General features: G+C 40.5%; 1 protein-coding gene across 5 annotated transcripts in view; it reads right to left on the bottom strand.

The window, feature by feature from the left end:
• The window catches only part of DPY19L3 (dpy-19 like C-mannosyltransferase 3), an 82,223-nt gene that overhangs the window by 42,140 nt on the left and 17,989 nt on the right, over nt 1-22,094 (bottom strand). For all 5 annotated transcript variants that reach the window (XR_013410406.1, XR_013410407.1, XM_077982051.1 and 2 more), the window contains exons 4-8: nt 12,240-12,330; nt 8,581-8,702; nt 7,830-7,975; nt 5,649-5,772; nt 4,972-5,106 (exon numbers count right to left, since the gene is read on the bottom strand). Coding sequence is in view for 3 of the 5 variants with exons in the window: in XM_077982051.1 (XP_077838177.1) it covers nt 4,972-5,106; nt 5,649-5,772; nt 7,830-7,975; nt 8,581-8,702; nt 12,240-12,330 (618 nt within the window). In the remaining 2 variants the exon portion in view is untranslated. The remainder of the gene's footprint in view (nt 1-4,971; nt 5,107-5,648; nt 5,773-7,829; nt 7,976-8,580; nt 8,703-12,239; nt 12,331-22,094) is intronic.

Here is a 22,094-nt window from a genome sequence, read left to right as displayed (position 1 = left end):
CAGTACACTCTTTTCTTGTCGTCTTCTGGGATTCTGATTACCTGAATGTTAGACTTTTCATTATAGTCTCACAGGTCCTTGAGGCTCTGTTCATTTTTGTTTCATTCTATTTTTTCTTGTTCAGATTAGGTAATTTCTAAATTGTTCTATCTTCAAGTTCACTGATTCTTTCCTCTGACCACTTCATTTTGCTGTTGAGTCCATTCACTGAGTTTTAAGCTTTGATTATTGGAATTTTTCTGTTCTAAAATTTCCACTTGCTTATTCTTTGTGTCTTCTCCTTGTTTGCTTAGAGCTTGTATTTTCATTTGCTTCAAGTGTGTTTGTAACTGCTCAATGAAGCTTTTTTTTTAATGATGGCTGCCTTAAATTCCTTGTAAGATAATCCAATTTCTGTGTATCCTCAGTGTTAGCATCTATTGACTGTCTCTTCTCACTCAAGAGATATTTTCCTGATTCTTAATATAATAAGTGATTTTTTATTTATTTATTTATTTATTTTATTTTATTTTTTTTTGAGACGGAGTCTCGCTCTGTTGCCCAGGCTGGAGTGCAGTGGCCGGATCTCAGCTCACTGCAAGCTCTGCCTCCCGGGTTTACGCCATTCTCCTGCCTCAGCCTCCCGAGTAGCTGGGACTACAGGCGCCCGCCACCTCGCTCGGCTAGTTTTTTTTTTTTTGTATTTTTTAGTAGAGACGGGGTTTCACCGTGTTAGCCAGGATGGTCTCGATCTCCTGACCTCGTGATCCGCCCGCCTCGGCCTCCCAAAGTGCTGGGATTACAGGCTTGAGCCACCGCGCCCGGCCAATAAGTGATTTTTTTTTGAGACAGAGTCTTGCTCCGTTGTCCAGGCTGGAATGCAGTTGCCCCATCCCAACTCACTACAACCTCCGCCTCCTGGGCTCAAGCTATTCTCCTGCCTCAACCTCCTGAACAGCTGCGTTACAGGCACATGCCACCACAGCCAGTTAATTTTTGCATTTTTAGTAGAGACAGGGTTTCACCATGTTGCCCGAGCTGATCTCAAACTGACCTCAAATATCTGCCTGCCTCGGCCTCCCAAAGTGCTGGGATTATAGGCATAAGCCACTGTGCCTGGCCTAAGAAGTGATTTTTAACTGTATCCTATTATATTATGGGACCCTGGATCTTATTTAAATCTGCCACGTTAGCAGGCCTCCTGTGACACCATGTGTCTTGGTCCATTTAGGCTGCTATGTAACAAAATACTGTAATCTAGGTAGCTTATAAACAACAAAAGAGTTACTTCTCATAGTTCTGGAGGCTGGGAAGTCCAAGATCAAGGAACTGGCAGATTCACTGGCTGGTGAGGGCTTGTTTCCTGGTTCACTCATGGCACTTTTTTGCTGTGTCCTCTTCACATGGTGAAACAGCTCCCTTGTGCCTGTTTTATAATGGCACTAAACACCTCCTAAAAGGCCCTACCTCCTAATACCATCATGGTATTAGGTACCAAACGCCTAATACCATGGGCGTTTGGGTTTCAACATATAAATTTGGTGGGGGACCACAAAAACATTCGAACTATGCCAACGCTACACTAATGGGGAAAGAAGGGTGCTGCCTCGTTACTTCCAGACGGAAATGGAAGTCCAAGATGCCCACTTGCCCTCCATTGACATCTGGGGGTCAGCAGAAGGTGTGCTTCCTTACTGCTGGGTGAAGGTGAAAGTTCAGGCTCTCTACAGGTCCCTGCTGACACATCCTGGCTGGGAGAGATAGAAGTGCGTCACCACTGCTCCTTACATGGTCCACCGACAGCATGGGGTAGGGCAGTAGATAGAGAAAGGCTTATTCCATCTGGGTGGTGGTTAGAGTCTCCACCTCCCTGTTGGCCTCCTCTGACACCATCCTGACAGAGAGGGGACAGGATGTCTCATTACCACTGAGCGAGAGTTGAAGTCCAGGTTTCCCAAGCGGCCTTCACAGATGTCTCTGGGAGATGGTGAAAGTTCTGGTTCCCCACTAGACTTCTCTGACACAGGTCTGGCAGGAAGCGAGGCATGCCTAGTGACAGCTGGGTAAGGGTAGGAGTCTAGGCTTCCCACTGAACTTTGCTGATGGAGGTGGGAGTGGGGCTGTGGTTTTTTCTGTAGCATTTGGCTAGAATAAGGCAGTTAATGTTTGAACGTTTTCTGTCTTCTTAGGCTTCCTCTCTGCTGGTCCTTTTGCTAGAGGGAGGAGGCTTTTTGTTTGTTTGAGTCCACTGGTATTCCCAGGTTTCTGACTTCTTCAGCACCCAGTCAAGGATATATGGGGCAAAAAGAAAACCCAAGAAACTCGCTGTCAAATTTTCCCTCTGGTCTCAAGGTCTCTAGGCAGTCTGATTTCTTCTCACTACCTCTGAAATTCCTCTTCGGTTTGTTATATACATATACTGTCTAAGGTTTTTAAATGTACTTTGGGGAGGAACAGGGAGAAATGTCTCTACCCGCTCTTGTCTGGAACCATATAGGGTACTTAACATGATCTCTTAAGCATTTATCATGAATGTGTCTTGTTTCCACATAAATTAAGAAAACTTTATTAACCTCCATATTTTAGCCTTTAATTAAGCTAAAGTATACACTTTATAATATGCTCGCTGTTCTGTTTTACTCTGTTCACATTTCTGACTGGAAACTTGAGTTTTTGCTGGTAAGAGTTTCATCATTCATGAAAAGATGACAAAATGGACTGAAGAAGGTACTGCTTCTTGTCACCGTCTTGAGCTCTGAATTTGTATTACCTTTTCTATACCAATTATTCCAACTCTTTCCCATTTGACATGGTTAGAGAGAAGTGATTCTAATTCATGAAGAAACTAAGTTAAATCACTTGCCTAAGCTAAAAGAGCCAGTTACTTTCAGAGCTGATAGCAGCAATTTAGTTTTATAACTCAGGATCCTTTCATTGTAATAATGTTCCTCCTTAAAGTCTGATACTTAAAACTACTTCTAATACCAACATAGCTTCAAATGCAAAAGTTGAACAAAGTTTAGAACTAAATATAAATTAGCTATATTATTTTAAAATGTTGTGTGAGCCAAAACAGTACCTTTGTTTTCTAATTTTAAAAGAGATACATATTCAGATGGGCACAGTGGCTCACGTCTGTAATCCCAGCACTTTGAGAGGCTGAGGCAGGTGGATCACTTGAGGTCAGGAGTTCAAGACCAGCCTGGGCAACATGGCAAAACCCTGTCTCTACTAAAAATACAAATATTAGCCAGGTGTGGTGGCATGTACCTGCATTCCCAGCTACTTGGGAGGCTGAGGCAGGAGAACTGCTTAAACTCGGGAGGTGGAGGTTGGAGTGAGCCAAGAACGCGCCGCTGCACTCCAGCATGGGAGACAGAGTGAGACTCACATCTCAAAGAAAAAAAAAAAAGAGATACATGTTCATTATCAGAAAAAATCAAAGATCTAAAGAACAAAAAGAATATGCAGAACATCAATCATGTAGCTGACTGTTAATACTTTACTGTGTGTTTTTCCAGAACCTTTACTCATTTTCTCTATGTTTTGCTTTTTCAAAAAAATACGGGGGGAAACTAATGGTTATGTAACACTTGATTGCATAGATATGCCATCATTTATTTAAGTATACCCTACTGCTATTGGCTCAAGTCATTTCCAGTTTTTTATTTCTTTTTATCTTTTCTGCCCAGCTTTTTCTTATTACAATACAGCTAAAATGAACATGGTAGATTATTTACTTAGGATAAATTTATAGGGGCAGAAATGTTGGTGAAAAGGCAAATACATTTTTAGGCTTTTGATACCTGCTGTGAACTACACTAAAGAAGGATTATAGGAGTGTATAGGTTACCAGCAGTGTAGGAGTGGCCACTGGCACACCTGCAGAAACACTGAACATTTTATATACATATATAAACTTTGTCCTATCTACTTGCTCTTGCTGTATTCTACCTTCCTATTCTGCCCCCACCCGACATCCCACCCAAATTTTACTCTCGTTTGTGATCTCGGTGGTCCAGTTCTAGCTTCTCACTTCTGTAAACACTTCTCTGCCTAAAAATAACTTTTCTTCTTTTAGATATATCAGTATTGCTAATTAGCAGCTATCATTTGTCTGCCTGTTCTTGATGTGTAACCTTTGTTTCCCAAGCTAAAAGGCAAACTGTGGCTACGACAATAAATTACACATATTAGCATTTCCTGTAGTGCCCATCCTATTACAGTGTCTCAGCAGACAGGCAATGTGTATTTGCTGGTTGGCTTTCATGTTTCTTAATTCAGACTCAATCCGTTATGGAAGCTGGCTGCATCTCCTTTGATATGGAATAAATGAGAGCAAATCCTTGGGCTACACTGCTGCCTTAGATCTGGAGAAAGTATTTTATTATACTTGGGAAATATTTAAGTTATTACTACTTTAGAATAGTAACTATAAGCCATTTTAAAACTGTACACAATACATAAAATCATATTTTTGCACATGAAAAAATGTGATTAAATGACAGCAGCAGACACTAGGAGACAGAGATGGGTTTCTTTATTTCACATGTGACTTTCAGCCAGTCAACAGGGATTCACATCCCGTATTAGTTAAATGTGACTATGAAAATTTTATGAAGTACTACAAAAAAACTGTTACATACCTATTGAGCTCTTTTTTAAAAGTGGCAGTACACAGTAAGAAATCTTAAAAGAGCGGTCTTACATTTTAAAATTTAAGTCATCTCTATAACTAACAATTGACCTAGGCACTTATGCTCCAAAATAAATCCATTCCATTTTTCAACTTAAAATAAGCAGAATAAAAGTTAAGATGGTCAAACTAGGCTTCATAAATTACTCAGCTTCAACTGGCCACAGCAAATTTACAGCAGATCTAAGAAACAGCTTCAATTTTACCCATAAGTACTTGCATATTTTCATCTCATTCTATGATATAAAAACACTAAATGGCGAAAATCTCAAGTGAGAAAAGAAAGCAAAGCTCACCTTCACTGCTGGCAGCATGTCCAGGGAGTCCAGTGTGAACAGCACTAATGCTTGCATCAGCATCATAAATTGATTAAATTGCCATGTCAGACTAAAGAGAAAAGTTGATATGAAAATGGCAAGAAGTGTCAGCCTCTGTAAAAAGAAAACCTTTGTATAATTTACATGTCTCTAGTAATAAAAAACCTTGCAGACAAGTTTTCTCAAGAGCAGCCAGTATCTCTATAAACCAAACAGAAAAACCATAAACTGTTGCTCTGAAAACCCTTGCATTTGTTATTTAAGCTCTAACTATCATAAAGTGACACTTTGCATATAAATATTCACATACGGTGTGTGTATTCCACACTATTATGGAGGCGATAATGCACCAAATCACATCTCAAGAGCAAGGGCTTAAAAATTCTGACAGTTTTGCAGAAATTGTGTGTGGGTTTGCTGCAACTATTTAAGGGTAGATTATGTAGAGTACATTTTTAACATCAAAAATGAAAACATTTTCTTTGCAAAGTAGGAAAAAGCTCAGGAAAAGAAAACTTAATTTAACTCAAGTTTAAAAATTGGTCATGGAATAAGAACTATTCACATGCATTGGGATACTAAGCACATCACATTTTTTGAAGCTTCATATATAAAATTGGGGGATTAAAAATATATGAAATTTTATAAACACTTACTTCAGAAAGAGGCTGTAAGTTTGGTCTCAGGAAATATGTAATTGCTGCTATCTGAATTGCAAAGAATGGCAGCGCCCAGTTCTCCCTCAGTGGGATGGTAAACTCAACTCTTGTGGTATCTATTCTGCACAAAAGAAAACACAAATGGCCAAAGTGATAGCTTTTACAATAATTTCTTCGAAGACTTCCTCAGTGAAAGATATATTAAGGACAAGTATACTTAAGATCTGATTCTGGCCACTGGTTCTCAATAACTGTCCTTATCATCATCATCATCATCATCATCCCTGTAACATAAAATTGGCATAGAGACATTTAAGTGCTCTGTCCATGGGTATGCCCTTAGCACCTGGGATTCAAACCCAGGTCAGACCTACTCACAAATGTATCATGCCAAACCCTTACTTTTATTTCTCCCTAACTTCATTAGTGTCAAGAGGCAATAAACATTTTCCCTCTCTGTATTTCTTTGGTGTTTTTTATACTTGAGTCTTAAATATGTCATTGACAGTATTTTTAAAAAACTTCCTGCATCTCTAGAATGTGAACCCCGAGAGGGCAAGTATGGGTAAGATTTTTCATCTTTGTATACCATCCCCACACATACTAGGCATTCAATAAATGATACACATATATAACACATACATACATGTGTGTGTCTATATATCAAACAAGGTATCTATATCTACATATATCTCTATATAAAAGAGATATATAAATGAAACAATGTATCAATGTATACATATATCTCATATAAAAGAAATATAGATATACAGATATCTATATCTATATACAAAATGTAACCTTTTAAGCCTCGATTTTATCGTTTCTAAAATGGGGATAATAATGGTATCTGGCCGGGCGCCGTGGCTCACGCCTGTAATCCCAGCACTTTGGGAGGCCGAGGCGGGCGGATCACGAGGTCAGGAGATCGAGACCATCCTGGCTAACACGGTGAAACCCCGTCTCTACTAAAAATGCAAAAAATTAGCCGGGCGAGGCAGCGGGCGCCTGTAGTCCCAGCTACTCGGGAGGCTGAGGCAGGAGAATGGCGTGAACCTGGGAGGCGGAGCTTGCAGTGAGCCGAGATCGCGCCATTGCACTCCAGCCTGGGCGACTAAGCGAGACTCTGTCTCAAAAAAAAAAAAAATAAATAAAATAAAATAAAATAATGGTATCTACTCTATAGGGTGCTTAGAAGAAGACATATAACGCATATTGTAAAGTGTTTGGCATATAGTAAACCCCAACAGGATTGTAATAACGAGTAATTTGCTTAGACTTACAAAATAAAACCTGTATTAGAACTCATGCTCAAGTTTTAAGACTCCTTTTGAATACTGGTATTGCCACTGTAGGTCAGGCAATAATTCAATGATCTTGAATATGTTTTTTTAAAATGTGATTTCATAAGGCTCTACTGCTTATAATAGTAGATATTAAATAAGGCAAAAATGCCCTTGCATTTGTACATCTTTAAGCTCTACTAATTGAGAGCCATACACAACCCTATTAAGGTTGACAGTGAAGATACAATTAAAACTTCTTAGGCAAGGTACAGTGGCTCATGCCTGTAATCCCAATACTTTGGGAGGTCAAAGTGGGAGGACTGCTTGAAGCCAGGAGTTCAAGACCAGCCTGGGCAACACAGGGAGATCCTGTCTCTACAAAAAACAAAAACAATCCCTAAATAAATAAAATTTTTAAAAATCTTCATTGGCTTTAAAAAAGAGCAAAAAGAACCCAAAAACTTTTTAATGACTGATATGCTAATTACCTTGATCTGATCACTATACACTCTATATGTATTGAAATATCACTATGTAGCCCATGAATATGTACAATTACTATTTGTCAATTTAAAAAAACCCTTTAAGAGATGAGATATGTGGCTGGAGAAATCTTGATCACACAGCAAACAGATAATAGGTTTGGGATTATTATGAATGATTTTCTTGATTTGCAATTCAATGCTCTCTGTTCCTCAGCTGGAATTATACGTAAGCAGCACTTTCTCCCTAACTAAACAAGAAAAATTGAGTAAACCACCAGGTAAAACCAAAGAGAAAATGCTCCCAACCAATCAAATGTGGCAGAAGAAATTTCTCTGAGCTGGAAATGAAGTCACTTCATTTTTACTTACATTTTGGAAAGAAAAGAAGCATACTGACTCCAACTCACCTATTTGTGACATACCAGAAAGCCGCCAACAGTCCTGACAGCCACGTACCACTGAGTAGCCAGCTGGTTATATAGAGAGCTGTGACATAGATCGCCTGGAGCCCAAATAAGGTGTAAATATAAAAATAAACCGGCTCTAAATATTTCTGTAAAAGCGAACAATAAAACAAGTTTGTCAGGTGAGCCCTAACCCTCCTCAGTGCCATTTCAAACATGACAGTAGGAACAGAATATGCAGGAGCTTGCCCCTAATTCCAAGCAGCAAGCCTACACACTTTCACCCATGTGGGCAGCCTTTCTTCCCACCACGAAGAGACAGGGGAAGGAAGTCCGTGAGAAGTCTGGCTTCACTCTTTACTCCAGAAAGTTTTATACCTAACTCAGTCCGAGGATACCTCATTCACATGAGAAGTGGTCATTGTGATTTGCTGACTTTACAAATTTTTTTATCTCAAAGATCCATCAGGACTGATTACACATTTCCAAATGAAAGTATTTATTAGCTTCTAGGCTGCATACATATATAAGCCAGGAAGCATCTATGTACAAAAACCTTTTATCTTATGTAAACAAAAAGCAATATCTTACAAAATATAAAGTTCACAATATACATGGAAAAAATACGGTATTGCTGATTTTCTACTAAACCAGTTGAAGATCAGAAGGACAGATGTGACAACTTCCAGCTCAAAATGGCAGGCTTTGACTTTCATCTGATATTAACAATTCAATGTCACAAAACATAACATACCTGTATGGGTAGAACTCTATATAAAATACTGAGAAAAACCTCTTGGTAAATATTCATTCGCTGAAGGAGATTAATTGTCTTCATAGATTCAGTTTTATTATCATATATTAGGCCACGAAAACCTAAGATTGGTATGTGAAAAGTTAGGAAGAAAATAATTACACTCATAATTATTCATTCATTCAAAACTATCCACAGATTGTTTAGTATGTTGTAGAGTGTGGTAGGCACTGGGGATATAATAGTAAGCAAAAAAACCATACTCCTGCCCTCAAAGAGCTTACCACACATTCGATGGACATCATTTAAACATTTACACAAACATAGGCAAATTAAAACTTTTGTAACTGGAATGCAAATACCACCACCACCACCACCACAAGGTCCTTCTCTAGAAATGTGGGCAAGAGGATTTCACATTTCTCCACCCTGCTCTCCTGCCATGCGACCTGCAGTATCTCCTTTGGGAGAATATACATGGCCTTCCTTCTCCACTCCCCAGAACAGCTTTGGTCATGTGCTCTAACCAGCGGCATGTGAGTGGATCTAAGTCACAGCTGAGCAGAGGCTTTAGGAGACAAGGCATGTTTCTACCAGCTCTTGCTCTTGCCCTCTGCCATGACACTGGCATGTTCCAAATAGGGCTTGAATGCATGGATGTTCGGGGCAGAGTAGAGCTGCAGCTCCCTCACAGCACACATTGTCATGAGAAGGAGAACTCGACCTGCTGTTATAGAGATCCAAGCCATAGAGGTCCTTTGTCACTGTAACCAGGCTAATTAATCCAAGGCATGAATGGACAGTTCACAGAAGAAAACATGCACACAGTCCTTCCCCATAGGAGAAGATGCTCAACCTTGCTCCTATTAAAAGACTGCAAATTAAAACTACCCTGAGGGATGCTATTTCTCACCTACTGCCTTGGCAAAAAAAGTTTTACAATACACTGTGAGATTATAAAAACAGTAGACTCCTATATACTATAGTTGGGAATACAAAATGGTGTCATCTCTATGGAGAGGAATTTTGCAGTACCTAGCAAAATCACATAGGAATTTACCCTTCGACCCAGAAAGCCTGTGTCTAGGAATCAATCCCACACACAGGCTGGCAAAAAGGCAAAATGACATCGGCACAAGGTCATTCATGCAGCACAATTTGTACCAGCAAAAAATTGATCCAAAACAACCCAGATGTCCCTCAATGGGAGGTGCTATGGACTGAAATGTGTCCCCCTCAAATCTGTATGCTGAAGCCCTAACCCCCAATATGACTGTTCTTGGAGACAGGGCCTACAGGAGGCAATAAAGGGTAAGTGAGGTCACACAGTTGGAGTCTTAATCTGATAGGACTGGTGTTCTTATAAGAGGAACAGACAAGAGCTTGCCCTTGTGCTCTCTCTGCATTTGCACAGAGGAAAGGCTATGTGAGGACACAGCAAGAAAAGGGCATCTACAAAGCCAGGAAGAGAGGCCTCAATAGAAACCAATCCTAACAGCATGAGGATCTTGGACTTCTAGCCTCCAGAAGGGAGAGAAAAATTTCTGTTGTTTAAGCCACGGAGTCTGTGGTATTTATTACATTATGGCAAGCCTGAAGTCTAACACAGGAGTTGTAGAGTTATGGGCCCTCATGATGGGATTAGTGGCCTTAAAAGAAGTGACACCAGAGAACTTGCTCTTCTCTTTCTGCCATGTAAGGACAGAGCAAGAAGGTGGCTGTCTGCAAGCCAGGAAGACAGGCCTCCCTAGAATCTGACCATGTGGCTCCCTAACCTCAGACTTCCAGCCTCCTAAACTGTGAGAAAAAAAATTCTGCCATTTAAGCCACCCTGTCTGTTGTGTTTTAATTCATTAATTTTTTTATTTTTAAAATTTTGATACGGAGTCTCGCTCTGACACCCAGGCTGGAGTGCAGTCGCATGATCTCGGCTCACCACAACCTCTGTTTAAGCGATTCTCCTGCCTCAGCCTCCCGAGTAGCTGGAATTATAGGCATGCGCCACTATGCCCGGCTAATTTTTTTGTATCTTTAGTAGAGACAGCGTTTCTCCAGGTTGGTCAGGCTGGTCTCAAACTCCCGACCTCAGGTGATCCGTCCGCCTCGGCCTCCCAAAGTGCTGGGATTACAGGCGTGAGCCACCGCACCTGGCCTTGGGGGATCATTTTAAACTGCAACAAAGAGCAAAACAATGCAAAGGCCATGGCATAAAAGAGATTTTCTGAAAAGGACACTGCAGTGTGAGAGCTGAGACAAGGAGGCAGAGTGTCACCTCATTCAGTCTCTGTGGGAAACACGTATGCCAGAGACTATGTTGCTCTGGACATGTCCATGAATGACTGTGAAAGCACTATTAATACTGATTTTAGGTTATAAGTACATTTTAGGAAGTAAATGATTTTGCAACTATGCGATCTGTGAATAACGAGGTTTGATTGTATGGGGAAAAAATGAATACTAAGCCTGCCTTTCTTGTATAAACTGTACCGCAAGGTAGCCAAACAATGAGAAGGTTCTCTATATAACAGAGTTCCAACTAATAAATACAGGAGGAATGACAGAATTAGAAGGTCACTAATTTGCATCCCTACTGAAATAAGAACTACAGACGATAATCATCAATGGCTGCTAAAACCAGTGAAGGGCTGGTGAGTAATTACCCTTATTATGGATGAATCTGGCTATCAACACAGGGACCAACTCATTAATTTTTATGGCACAAAACCAAAGATAACCAAAATGTCATGTCTCCTAGGTGATAAAACTACAAGTACAAAACATCACTTATGGGCTGGGTGCAGTGGCTCATGCCTATAATTCCAGCACTCTGGGAGGCTGAGGCAGGAGGATCACTTGAGCTCAGGAGTTTGAGACCAGCCTGGGCAACATAGTGAGACTTCGTCTCCACAGAGAAACAAAACAAAACAAAAAACGAATGTGGTAGTGCACACCCATAGTCCCAGCTACTTGGGAGGCTGAGGCAGGAGGACTGCTTGAGCTTGGGAGATTGAGACTGCAGTGAGCTATGATCATACCACTGCAACTAATTTATGAATAACTGCCACCAAAAATGTCAAAGCCGACTCCAAATAAAGCCTATAAAAGAGCAGTTTTTCTGTCACAGGCACTCATGCTAAGCCTGTCAAGTATATATTAGGTAGAAGAGATGCATGTTGGGGCTTTCATTAGATAGAGTAAAGGCAGAGTGTGGGGTCTGACCCACTCAGGGTAAGTAAAAATGCAGGAAAATGGCGACTGTGAAATAAAGGAATGAATGGGGGCACTGGGGACAAGAGAGACAACTGTAATTTTTATTTGTGTTACCAAAATGCCTCCTGTTCTCAGACAATACTCCTTTCACCTGCAAAGACCTCTTCCAAAATGATCATGAGAAAATTCAGCAACAAAACCATGAAATTGTAAAGGTATTACTTTTGGGATGGAACAGAGCTGGAAGGCAAAGAGAGGAGGGTTATATAAAGTATTACATAACTTCTTCCAGAGCAAAAAAGACATTTTCATGGAATGATTAGACATTAACAAGGAAAAGCTACACATGTTCTAGAGAGCATTTAAGTAGTTTTTACTACACAGTACTTCTGACTAAAATATTGAAAAAAATGCAGAAGACCCCAAACGAAACTATCAGTTGTAATTACCTTGCACGAGGGTTGGAGCCTGCAGCATCTGCTTGTAGTAGGAGTAATACAAGCCACACTCCGTTCTGAATGAGATTTCTCGCTCCACTTCCTGAAACAGAGTTAGATCCTATGGGTTTACATGACCTAGTTTTGGTTTAAATACATATTATTCCTGTAGAAAGGATATATAACTGCAACTTGAAAGAGAAAAAACTCTGAAAATATATCTCAAAAAATTTTGGCAAACAAGAATGGAAGGCTGATCATTGGTAAAGTTGAGTGCGGGATACATGGGAGTCTGTCCTACTATTCTCTACTTTAGTGAATGTTTAATCTTAAAAAAATTTTTAAAGAATACATCATCATTCCTATGCAATATCAGTGACACACAAAACAGGGATGGCAGAAACAAAAATCTCCCACATGAAAAGAAATATAATTGCATTAGACACCTACCTAAAAGCTACCAGTATTACATAAGATCCATCATTTTCTTTTTATTCTAAGATTAAAAGGCATTCGTAGTCAAATAAGGCAGACACATGAATTTTACTCTGACAAGTGTAACCCTGGTGGGAAGAGGTTCATGCAGGTAAATGGATATATGAAATATTTAAACTGCTTTTAGATAAGTATTCAACCCTAGAAGAACTGAAAACCTAAAGTAATAGCTATTAGCCAATTTAGTTACAAGATACTTTTATTAAATTTAAATTATTACTATAAAACATAGAAGCAATAGACAATAATGACACTGAAGACTTTCTGGAATAACGCAATTAATACTGTTGGATGATACACTTTATCTATAGGTTAAGCTGCCCTAACCTGAAAAGCTGAAATCCAAATGAAATACTTTAAAATCAGATACTTTTTGAGAGCCAAAATGATGCCACAAGTTACCCTGAAAGTGTTATTTTTTTCACTGTACTGATGGTATGTCATATTTTTTATTGTTAAGTACTTATGTGTGAATAAGTATAAGAAAATGATTACTTATAAAGGTAGCATGTAAATTCAGAGTCAGGAACAATGGTGATGCCAAATAATCATAGACTGCCCACTAGGATGGTTGAGATAGTGACACCTTTGTTTTCTGATGGTTCAGCATCTACAAACTTTGTTTCATGCACAAACTTACGAACTACATTGTATAAAATCACCTTCGGGCTATGTGCATAAGGTATACATGAAACATAAACGAATTTCATGTTTACACCTGAATCCTATCCCCAAGATTTCTCATTAGGTACATGCAAATAACCCAAAATCTGAAATCCAAGACACTTCCGGTCCCAAGCATTTCAGATGAGGGATACTTAACCTGTACCTGTAAAAGCATAAATAAATAAAAAGTTATTATCTATGTCATTAGAGATTCTTTTACACCAGTGTTAAAAACGAAACAAAACAAAACAAACCATGTCCTAGAATCTGTAACACATTGTCTAAAACATAATTCGATCTGTCTTTTTTTTTTGAGATGGAGTTTCACCCTTATTGCCCAGGCTGGAGTGCAATGGTGTGATCTTGGCTCACCGCAACCTGCAACTTCCAGGTTCAAGCGATTCTCCTGCCTCAGCCTCCCTAGTAACTGCGATTATAGGCATGTGCCACCACTCCCGGCTAATTTGGTATTTTTAGTAGAGACAGGGGTTTCCCCATATTGGTCAGGCTGGTCTTGAACTCCTGACCTCAGGTGATCCGTCCGCCTTGGCCTCCCAAAGTGCTGGGATTACAGGTGTAAGGTACCGCACCCGGCCATGTTTTTCCATATTATAGCAGATCCACATTCCACAAACCCAGTGGGGGAAAGTGATAAATACTGAACATCTCATTTTCCAGCTGATGAATTTCTTTTAGCTCATTTTGCTTTCCCCTAACTCCAACTAATTTTCATATGGTAATAAACATTTCATTAAAAGAACTACTCAGGCTGGGTGCGGTGGCTCACGCCTACAGCCTTGCACTTTGGGAAGCCAAAGTGGGTGGATTGCCTGAGCTCAGGAATTCAAGACCAGCCTGGGAAACATGGCAAAACCCTGTCTCTACCAAAAAAAAAAAAAAAAAATTAGCCAGGCATAGTGGCATGTACCTGAATTCCCAGGTACTGGGGAGGTTAAGGAAGGAGGATTGATTGAGACTCAGCCTACTGGGAGGCTAAGGCTGCAGTAGCCATGATCAAGCCACTCCAGCCTGGATGATAGAGCAAGACCCTGCCTCAATAAATAAATAAATAAATAAGAATCATTCATGCTATTATCTTCAGACTTAGAAATTATTTATTTAATATATTTCTGCTACCCTCTAAATCTTTTTATCATTGTTTGCTAACTCCTTTTAGAAAAATGAGAGGTATGGTAGCAAACCTTACATATTGAACTTCCTTTCACAGAAAACAAATTTTGTTTTAAATGCTTGAGGAAATCAAACATTTAAAAAAAGGCCCATCAGGTTCTGAAATTTATTTATTTTTTGGAGACAGGGTCTCACTCTGTCACCCAGGCTGGAGTACAGTGGCCTGATCACGGCTCATCGTAGCCTTCGTCTGCCAGGCTCAAGTGATCCTCTCGCCTTAACTTCCAAGTAGCTGGGACTACAGGCACATGCCACTATGTCTGCCTAATTTTTGTATTTTTTGTAGAGGTACAGTTTCGCCATGTTGCCCAAGCTGGTCTTGAACTCCTGAGCTTAAGTGATCCTCCTGCCATGGCCTCCCAAAGTGCTGGGATTACAGGCAGGAGCCACAGTGCCTGGGCCTAAAATTTAATTTCAATAACACACTTGCTTTATAAAAAGGCTAATACATAATGATACAACTTTTCTAACTTTCATTGCGAGTGATTTGTGTTGTATCTTTCATAGCAGTAAAGGCAATTCTTCTGGGTAGTTATGTTAACCCACTCATTTTTTATCTTTGAGAAAAAGTGCTCTATTGCTTTTAAGAACATAAACCCAACCCGGTATCACTCGTTTCTAGAATGTACTCAGTCAAATAGCCACAGAGGCTATGAATTGATGTTAACTGAGCAAATACTAGCTTTTGTCCATGCAAATAAGAAAAACAACATTAATTACATTATTTTCTTTAGCTTCCTTAAAGTGTTCAAAGGCACTCGAGGAGTATGAAAATCCTCATGTCACACCTACATCCCAAATCAAACTGGAGAGCCAATAAAGAATGAAAGAGTGAATTATATGGTTCTAAGAATAAAAGACCAGGGAATAAGAAAAAACGTTGCTCAACGTACTAAAGGTAGAAAGCTTTTGTGTCCCATCCCTCCCTTTAATATAGCCAGAATGCATAAAGAACAGAGGGGGACCTAATTAGTAAAAATGCATTCAAACATGATTAATTGGTAATCTGGCACCAGCTGTATAGAACCAAATGCTATACTTTATTAGACAGACACTTGCAAGTTTTACATCTGCTTCATGCTAACAGAACATCTGCTTCACTCATTCAAACACTTTTCCAGTTTTATGGCAATTTATACTTCGCTTGGTAGATCACACCCGTGAAAATATACACCAATAGTAGTTATCCTCTAAAGAATGCAAAACGAACAAATACTTCATATTTCAATTTGCACAGGTTCCATGGGGAATGCAATGTTGACAGAACGAAAACATCTTCAAAGATAATGACAGAAAGTAGTAGAAAGACAAAAGATTTGTATTTATAAAGAACTGTACAGCTGGCCGGGCACGGTGGCTCATGCCTGTAATCCCAGTACTTTGGGAGGCCAAGGCAGGTGGATCATGAGGTCAGGAGTTCAAGACCAGCCTGGCCAAGATGGTGAAACCCCGTCTCTACTAAAAATACAAAAAATCAGCTGGGCGTGGTGGCAGGCACCTGCAATCCCAGCTACTCGGGAGGCTGAGGCAAGAGAATCACTTGAACTCGGAGGGCAGAGGTTGCAGTGAGCCGAGATCACGCCACAGCACTCCAGCCTGGGAGACAGAGTGAGACTCTGTCTCAAAAACAAAACAAAACCAAACAAACAAAAAACCACATGGTTTAAGTACCACAATGGTACTTAAAACCACTGAAGTAACAGTGTATATAGTAACTTAACAGAAGTACAAAAGGAAAATAAAATGACTGCTCACAATGACTCATCACATTCCCCACAGGCACTCAGATAAGTTGCTGGCAATGCCCAAAGGCTAAAGAGTCCTTTGAGACAAACGACACCCAATGTGGAAAGGAAACATCAAATTAGCTTTTAAAAAATCTCACGTAAATAGATCCCCCACATAATGTCTGGTCACCCTGGCCTGCCTTTAGCAAGAATCCTCTAAGCCTGGTTGAGCCAGAATCTCCCGCACCCCAGTGGTTCCTCTCACTCATTTCCCAGCCACTGACCCCACCCCGCTCCTTGGCTGCCCATTCCTACTCACCCATGCTATACTAGGAGTTGAGTACAATCTCTCTCCACCACTGCAAGACCTTGTTGCAGCGGTCCCTACAGCTATCACGATGGTCCTGAATAAAGTCTTCCTCACCCTGCTTTAAAAAAAACAAAAACAACTCATGTAAAAAAGTTCTGTTTACAGGCCGGGCGCAGTGGCTCACACCTGCAATCCCATCACTTGGGGAAGTCAAGGTGGGCAGATCACTTGAGGTCAGGAGTTTGAGATGAGCCTGGCCAACATGGCAAAACCCTGCCTTTACTAAAAATACAAAAATTATCCGGGCATTGTGGCGCATGTCTGTAATTCCAGCTACTTGGGAGGCTGAGGCATGAGAATTGCTTGAACCTGGGAGGTGGAAGGTGCAGTCAGCTGAGATCCCGGCACTGCACTGCAGCCTGGGTGATGGAGTGAGACTCTTGTCTCAGGAAAAAAAAAAAAAAGTTTTGTTTACAAAAATTGTCCCCCAAAATAATTAGACTGTTAGTAGTGGGGAAGCCACCGAAAAATTAACTTTATAAATGTAATCTGTTTCAGAATGAGGTTAACAAATCATCTCACCAAGAAATAGTAGCCCATAAGACAGCTGTTCTTAAAGTTCTGTACTGGGAATCATGCCCTCAGCAAACATATTTATGGCACATACATGGTTTATTGTCTGGTTAAATTCATGTCCATCTGTTAGAGGGGAATGATTCTTGCCCTAGAGTTGATTAAAGCCGTGGCATGTGAGAAGTGCCAAGCAGGGCTTGTGAGGAGGGCAGTCTGCTGCTGAAGCGACAGTTCTTCCACTGGGCCCACACTCAGGCAATCAGCAGTCTTAGCACTACTGTGCTAGTATTGTGTGGATTAACCCTATCTATTCTAAAGTCTCCTTGCTTTGCAGGAGTATTCAATGGGAAATCATGCAAATTCGGCGATATCAAGTAAATAGGTGGAAAATGTCAGCAAACGGAAAAAAGACTAAAAAGAAGAGTGACCTTGGTGCTCACAGCCAAAGGAGAACTGCCTTCCTTATCACTGCACATTTATTTGCTGGGGAAACAAAAAGGTGCAGGAATTTAGTACTTGACCAAAAGATGTGTATGTTCCAACAAGAAAGAAGAATGCGGCTGTGTGTGGTGGCTCACGCCTATAACCCCAGCACTTTGGGAGGCTGAGGCAGGTGGATTACTTGAGCCTAGGACTTTAAGACCAGCCTAGGGAACATGGCAAAACCCAATCTGTACCAAAAATATAAAAAATTAGCTGGGCATGATGGCATGCACCTGTAGTTCCAGCTACTCGTGGGGTTGCAGTGGGAGAATCACCTGAGCTCAGGAGGTCGAGGCTACAGTGAGCCAAGATCGCACCACCGCACTCCAGACTGGGAGACAGAGCGAGATCCTGTCTCAAAAACAAACAAACAAACAACAACAACAACAACAACAAAAACACCAAAGAACACATTGTAAATAAAGGGAAATGACTTCAGGCACGCCTCATCTCACTGTGTCTCGCTTTCCTGCCCTTTGCAGATAACATGTTTTTACAAACTGAAACTTAGTGGCAACTATGCATCAAACAACTATCAAGGCCATTTCCCCAACAGCTATTGCTCATTTTTTGTCTCCGTCACATTTTAGTAATTCTTCCAATATTTCACATTTTTCTTTATTATTATACTTGTCATGGGATCTAGGATCAGTGATCTTTGATGTCATCAGTACTACTGTAATTGTTTTGGGGCACAATAAACCACACCCATGTAAGATGGTGAACTGAATGTGTGTTCTGATACCTCTGTCATTCTTCTGTCTCATTTCCTCTCCCCAGGCCTCTCTGCTCCCTGAGACACAATCATATCAAAATTACTAACTTTACAATAGCCTCTAAGCGTTGAAAGGAAGTGTGGCACATCTCTCACTTTAAATGGAAAGCTAGAGATGGTAAGTTAGTGAGGAAAGCATGTCGAAAGTTGAGAGAGACCAAAAGCTAGGCCTCCTGTGCCAAACAGCCAAGCTGTTAACACAAAGGAAAAGTTATGGAAGGAAATTAAAAGTGCTACTCCAGTGAACGCACCAATGATAAGGATGAAAAACAGCCTCGTTGCTGATACGGAGAAAGTCTAATGCTCTGATAGAAAATCAACCCATCTAAAACATTCTCTTAAGCCAACGCCTAATCCAGAGCAAGGCCCTAACTCCCTTCAATTCTGTGAAGGCTAGAGAGGTGAGGCAGCTACAGAAGAAAAGCTGGAAGCTAGCAGAGGTTGGTGCATGAGGTTGAGGTGAAGCAGCCATCTCCCTAACATACAAGTGCAAGGTGAAGCTGAAAGTGCTGATGGAAAAGCTGTAGCAAGTCATCCAGAAGATCCAGCTAAGATGGCTGATGAAGGCGCCTACATTAAACAACAGATATTCAATGTAGACGAAACAGCCTTCTATTGAAAGATGTCGTCTCGGACTCTTACAGCTCAAGAGGAGAAGTCAATGCCCGGCTTCAAAGCTTCAGAGCACAGGCCGACTCTCTTGTTAGGGGCTAATGCAGCTGGCGGCTTTAAGTTGAAGCCAATGTTCATTTACCATTCTGAAAATCCTAGGGCCCTTATTAAGAATGATGTGAAATCTACTCTGCTTGTGCTCTAGAGATGGACAACAAAACCTGGATGACAGTAGATGTTTTGATAGCATAATTTACTGAACATTTTAGGCCCACTGTTGAGACCTACTACTCAGGAAGAAAAAAAAATTCTTTTCAAAATACTACTGCTCATTGATAATGCATCTGGTGATTTGTATTATTTTCACACCTGCTAACACAAAATCCATTCTACAGCCCACGGATCAAGGAATAATTTTGACTTTCAAGTTTTAATTTTTAATTTTTTTTTGAGTCGGAGTCTTGCTCTTTCACCCAGGATGGAGCACAGTGGCGCCATCTCTGCTCACTGCAACCTCTGCCTCCCAGGTTCAAGTGATCCTCCTGCCTCAGCCTCCCTAGTAGCTGGGACTACAGATGTGTGCCATCACACCTGGCTAATTTTTGTACTTTTAGTAGATACAGGGTTTTACCATTTTGGCCCAGCTGGTCTTGAACTCCTGACCTCAAGTGATCTGCCCACCTTGGCCTCCAAAGTGCTGAGATTACAGGCATGAGCCACTGTGCCTGGCCTGATGGTGTACTTTGGAGTATGAAAATGTCTAATTTTGATGAAGACAAATTTATTTATTTATTTTTAATCATGTGTTTTTAGTGTTGTCTCTATGAAGTTTTGGCCTACTCCACGGTTATAAAGATTCATTTGTATGTTTTCTTCTAAATGTTTTACAGTTTTAGACATTCAGGCCTATGATCCATTTTGAGTTAATTTTTGTGTGTGGTGTGAGGCAGTGGTCTAACTTCATTCTTTTACATGTGAATATCCATTTATTTATAGACCATTTATTGAAGACTATTCTTTCTCTACTTAACCGTCCTTCCTGGTGCCCTGCTGAAAATCACTTGATCATCTAAGGATTTATGTCTGTATTTCTAATTTTATTCCACTGATCTATACATCTACCTTATGCCAGCACAAGAGTCTGATTACTGTGGCTGTGTAGTAAGTTTTGAAATCAGAAAGTTTGAGTCTTACAACTTCGTTTTTCTTTTTCAAAACTGTTTTAGCTATTCTGAGTCCCATGAGTTTCCGTATACATTTTCGGACTAGCTTGTCAATTTCTGTGAAAAGTCTACCTGGGATTCTCAGAGGGATCATGTTGAATCTGTAGATCAACTTGAAGAGTACTGCCATCTTTTTTTGTTTTTGAGACAGGGTCTTGCTCTGTTGCCCAGGCTGGAGTGCAATGGTATGATCTTGGCTCACTTAAGACTTGGCCTCCTGTGCTCAGGTGATCATCCCATTGCACCCTCTCAAGTAGCTGGGGGTAAGTTGTGTGCCACCAAGCCTGACTAATTTTTTTTTTTGTATTTTTAGTACAGACAGGTTTTTGCCATGTTGCCCAGGCTGGTGTTTCTTACCAGTTTTAAATCAAAATTTTGACTTCCAGATATAAAAGAGAAAGAAATCAGGATACTCCCACCCATTTTTTTAAAAATTTTTTTCTTTTCTTTTTTTTTTTGTTTTTAGAGACAGGGTCTCACTCTGTCACCCAGGCTGGAGTGCAGTGGTGTGATCATAGCTCTCTGCAGCCTTGACCTCCCCAGCTCAGATGACCCTCCTGTCTCAGCTTCCCAAGTAACTGGGACTGCAGGTGCACACCACCACACCCAGCTAATTAAAAAAAAAAATTTGTAGAGATGGGATCTCACTATGTTGCCCAGGCTGGTCTTGAACTTCTGGGCTCAAGCAATCTTCCCACCTTCTGCCCTCCAGAGTGCTGAGATGACAGCTGTGAGCCACTGTGCCGGCTGGCCTCCCCCATCCTTTTTTTTTTGAGACAGGGTCTCATTCTGTCAAACAGGCTGGAGGACAATGGCACAATCTTAGCTAATGACAACCTCTGCCTCCTAAGCTCAAGTAATCCTCCTACCTCAGTCTCCCAAGTAGATGGAACTATGGGCACGTGCCACCATGCCCGGCAAATTTTTTTATTTTTTTAGAGATGGGGTTTCACCATATTGCCCAGGCTTGTCTTGAACTACTGAACTCAAGTGATCCTTGGCCTCCCAAAGTGCTGGGATGACAGGTATGAGCCACTGTGCCCAGTCAGCCTCCACCATCTTTTACCCTCTCTTCTCCTTCCTCTTTTATCTTGTGTTATACATATTACATTGCTATATTATTATACTATTATGTATTATAACATTATTACTTATGTTGGCATTCTTATGTACTAGGTTGGTGCAAAAGTGATTGTGGTTTTTGCCATTTAAAAGTAATGGCGGCCAGGCATGGTGGCACACGCCTGTAATCCTAACTTTGGGAGGCAGAGGTGGGTGGACTGCCTGAGCTCAGGAGTTCGAGACCAGCCTGGGCAACATGGCAAAATCCCGTCTCTACTAAAAATACCAAAAAAAAAAAAAAAGAAAAAAAAAAATTAGCTAGGCATGGTGGTACAGGCTTGTAATCCCAACTACTGGAGAGGCTGAGGCACAATTGCTTGAACCCAGAAGGCGGAGGTTGCAGTGAGCCAAGATCATTCCAGTTCATTCCAGCCTGGGTGACAGAGCAAGCTCTGTCTCATAAATAAATAAATAGATAAATAAATAAATAAATAAATAATGACAAGACCTGCATTACTCTTGCACCTAATATGACAATATCTGTATCATATACATTTTGTTCTATCACTAATTTTTAGTTTTAGTCCTATAGTTAAACAAATTTGAGCCCCACTGAGCATCTTTCTGTCATTGTTTTTCCATGTATCTCATGGATGGATCAAGTTTTTCCTCTTCCAATTTTTTCAGGTATTCTTAAAAATATATTATTTCTAGGGGGAAAAAAAGGTTGTATGCTGTCTTTATATGCAA

Source organism: Macaca mulatta, chromosome 19 (genome assembly GCF_049350105.2).
Source record: "Macaca mulatta isolate MMU2019108-1 chromosome 19, T2T-MMU8v2.0, whole genome shotgun sequence".
Lineage (NCBI taxonomy): Eukaryota > Metazoa > Chordata > Mammalia > Primates > Cercopithecidae > Macaca > Macaca mulatta.
Note: the sequence above shows the minus strand (reverse complement) of the source record. Positions and strands in the feature narration are given on the sequence as shown.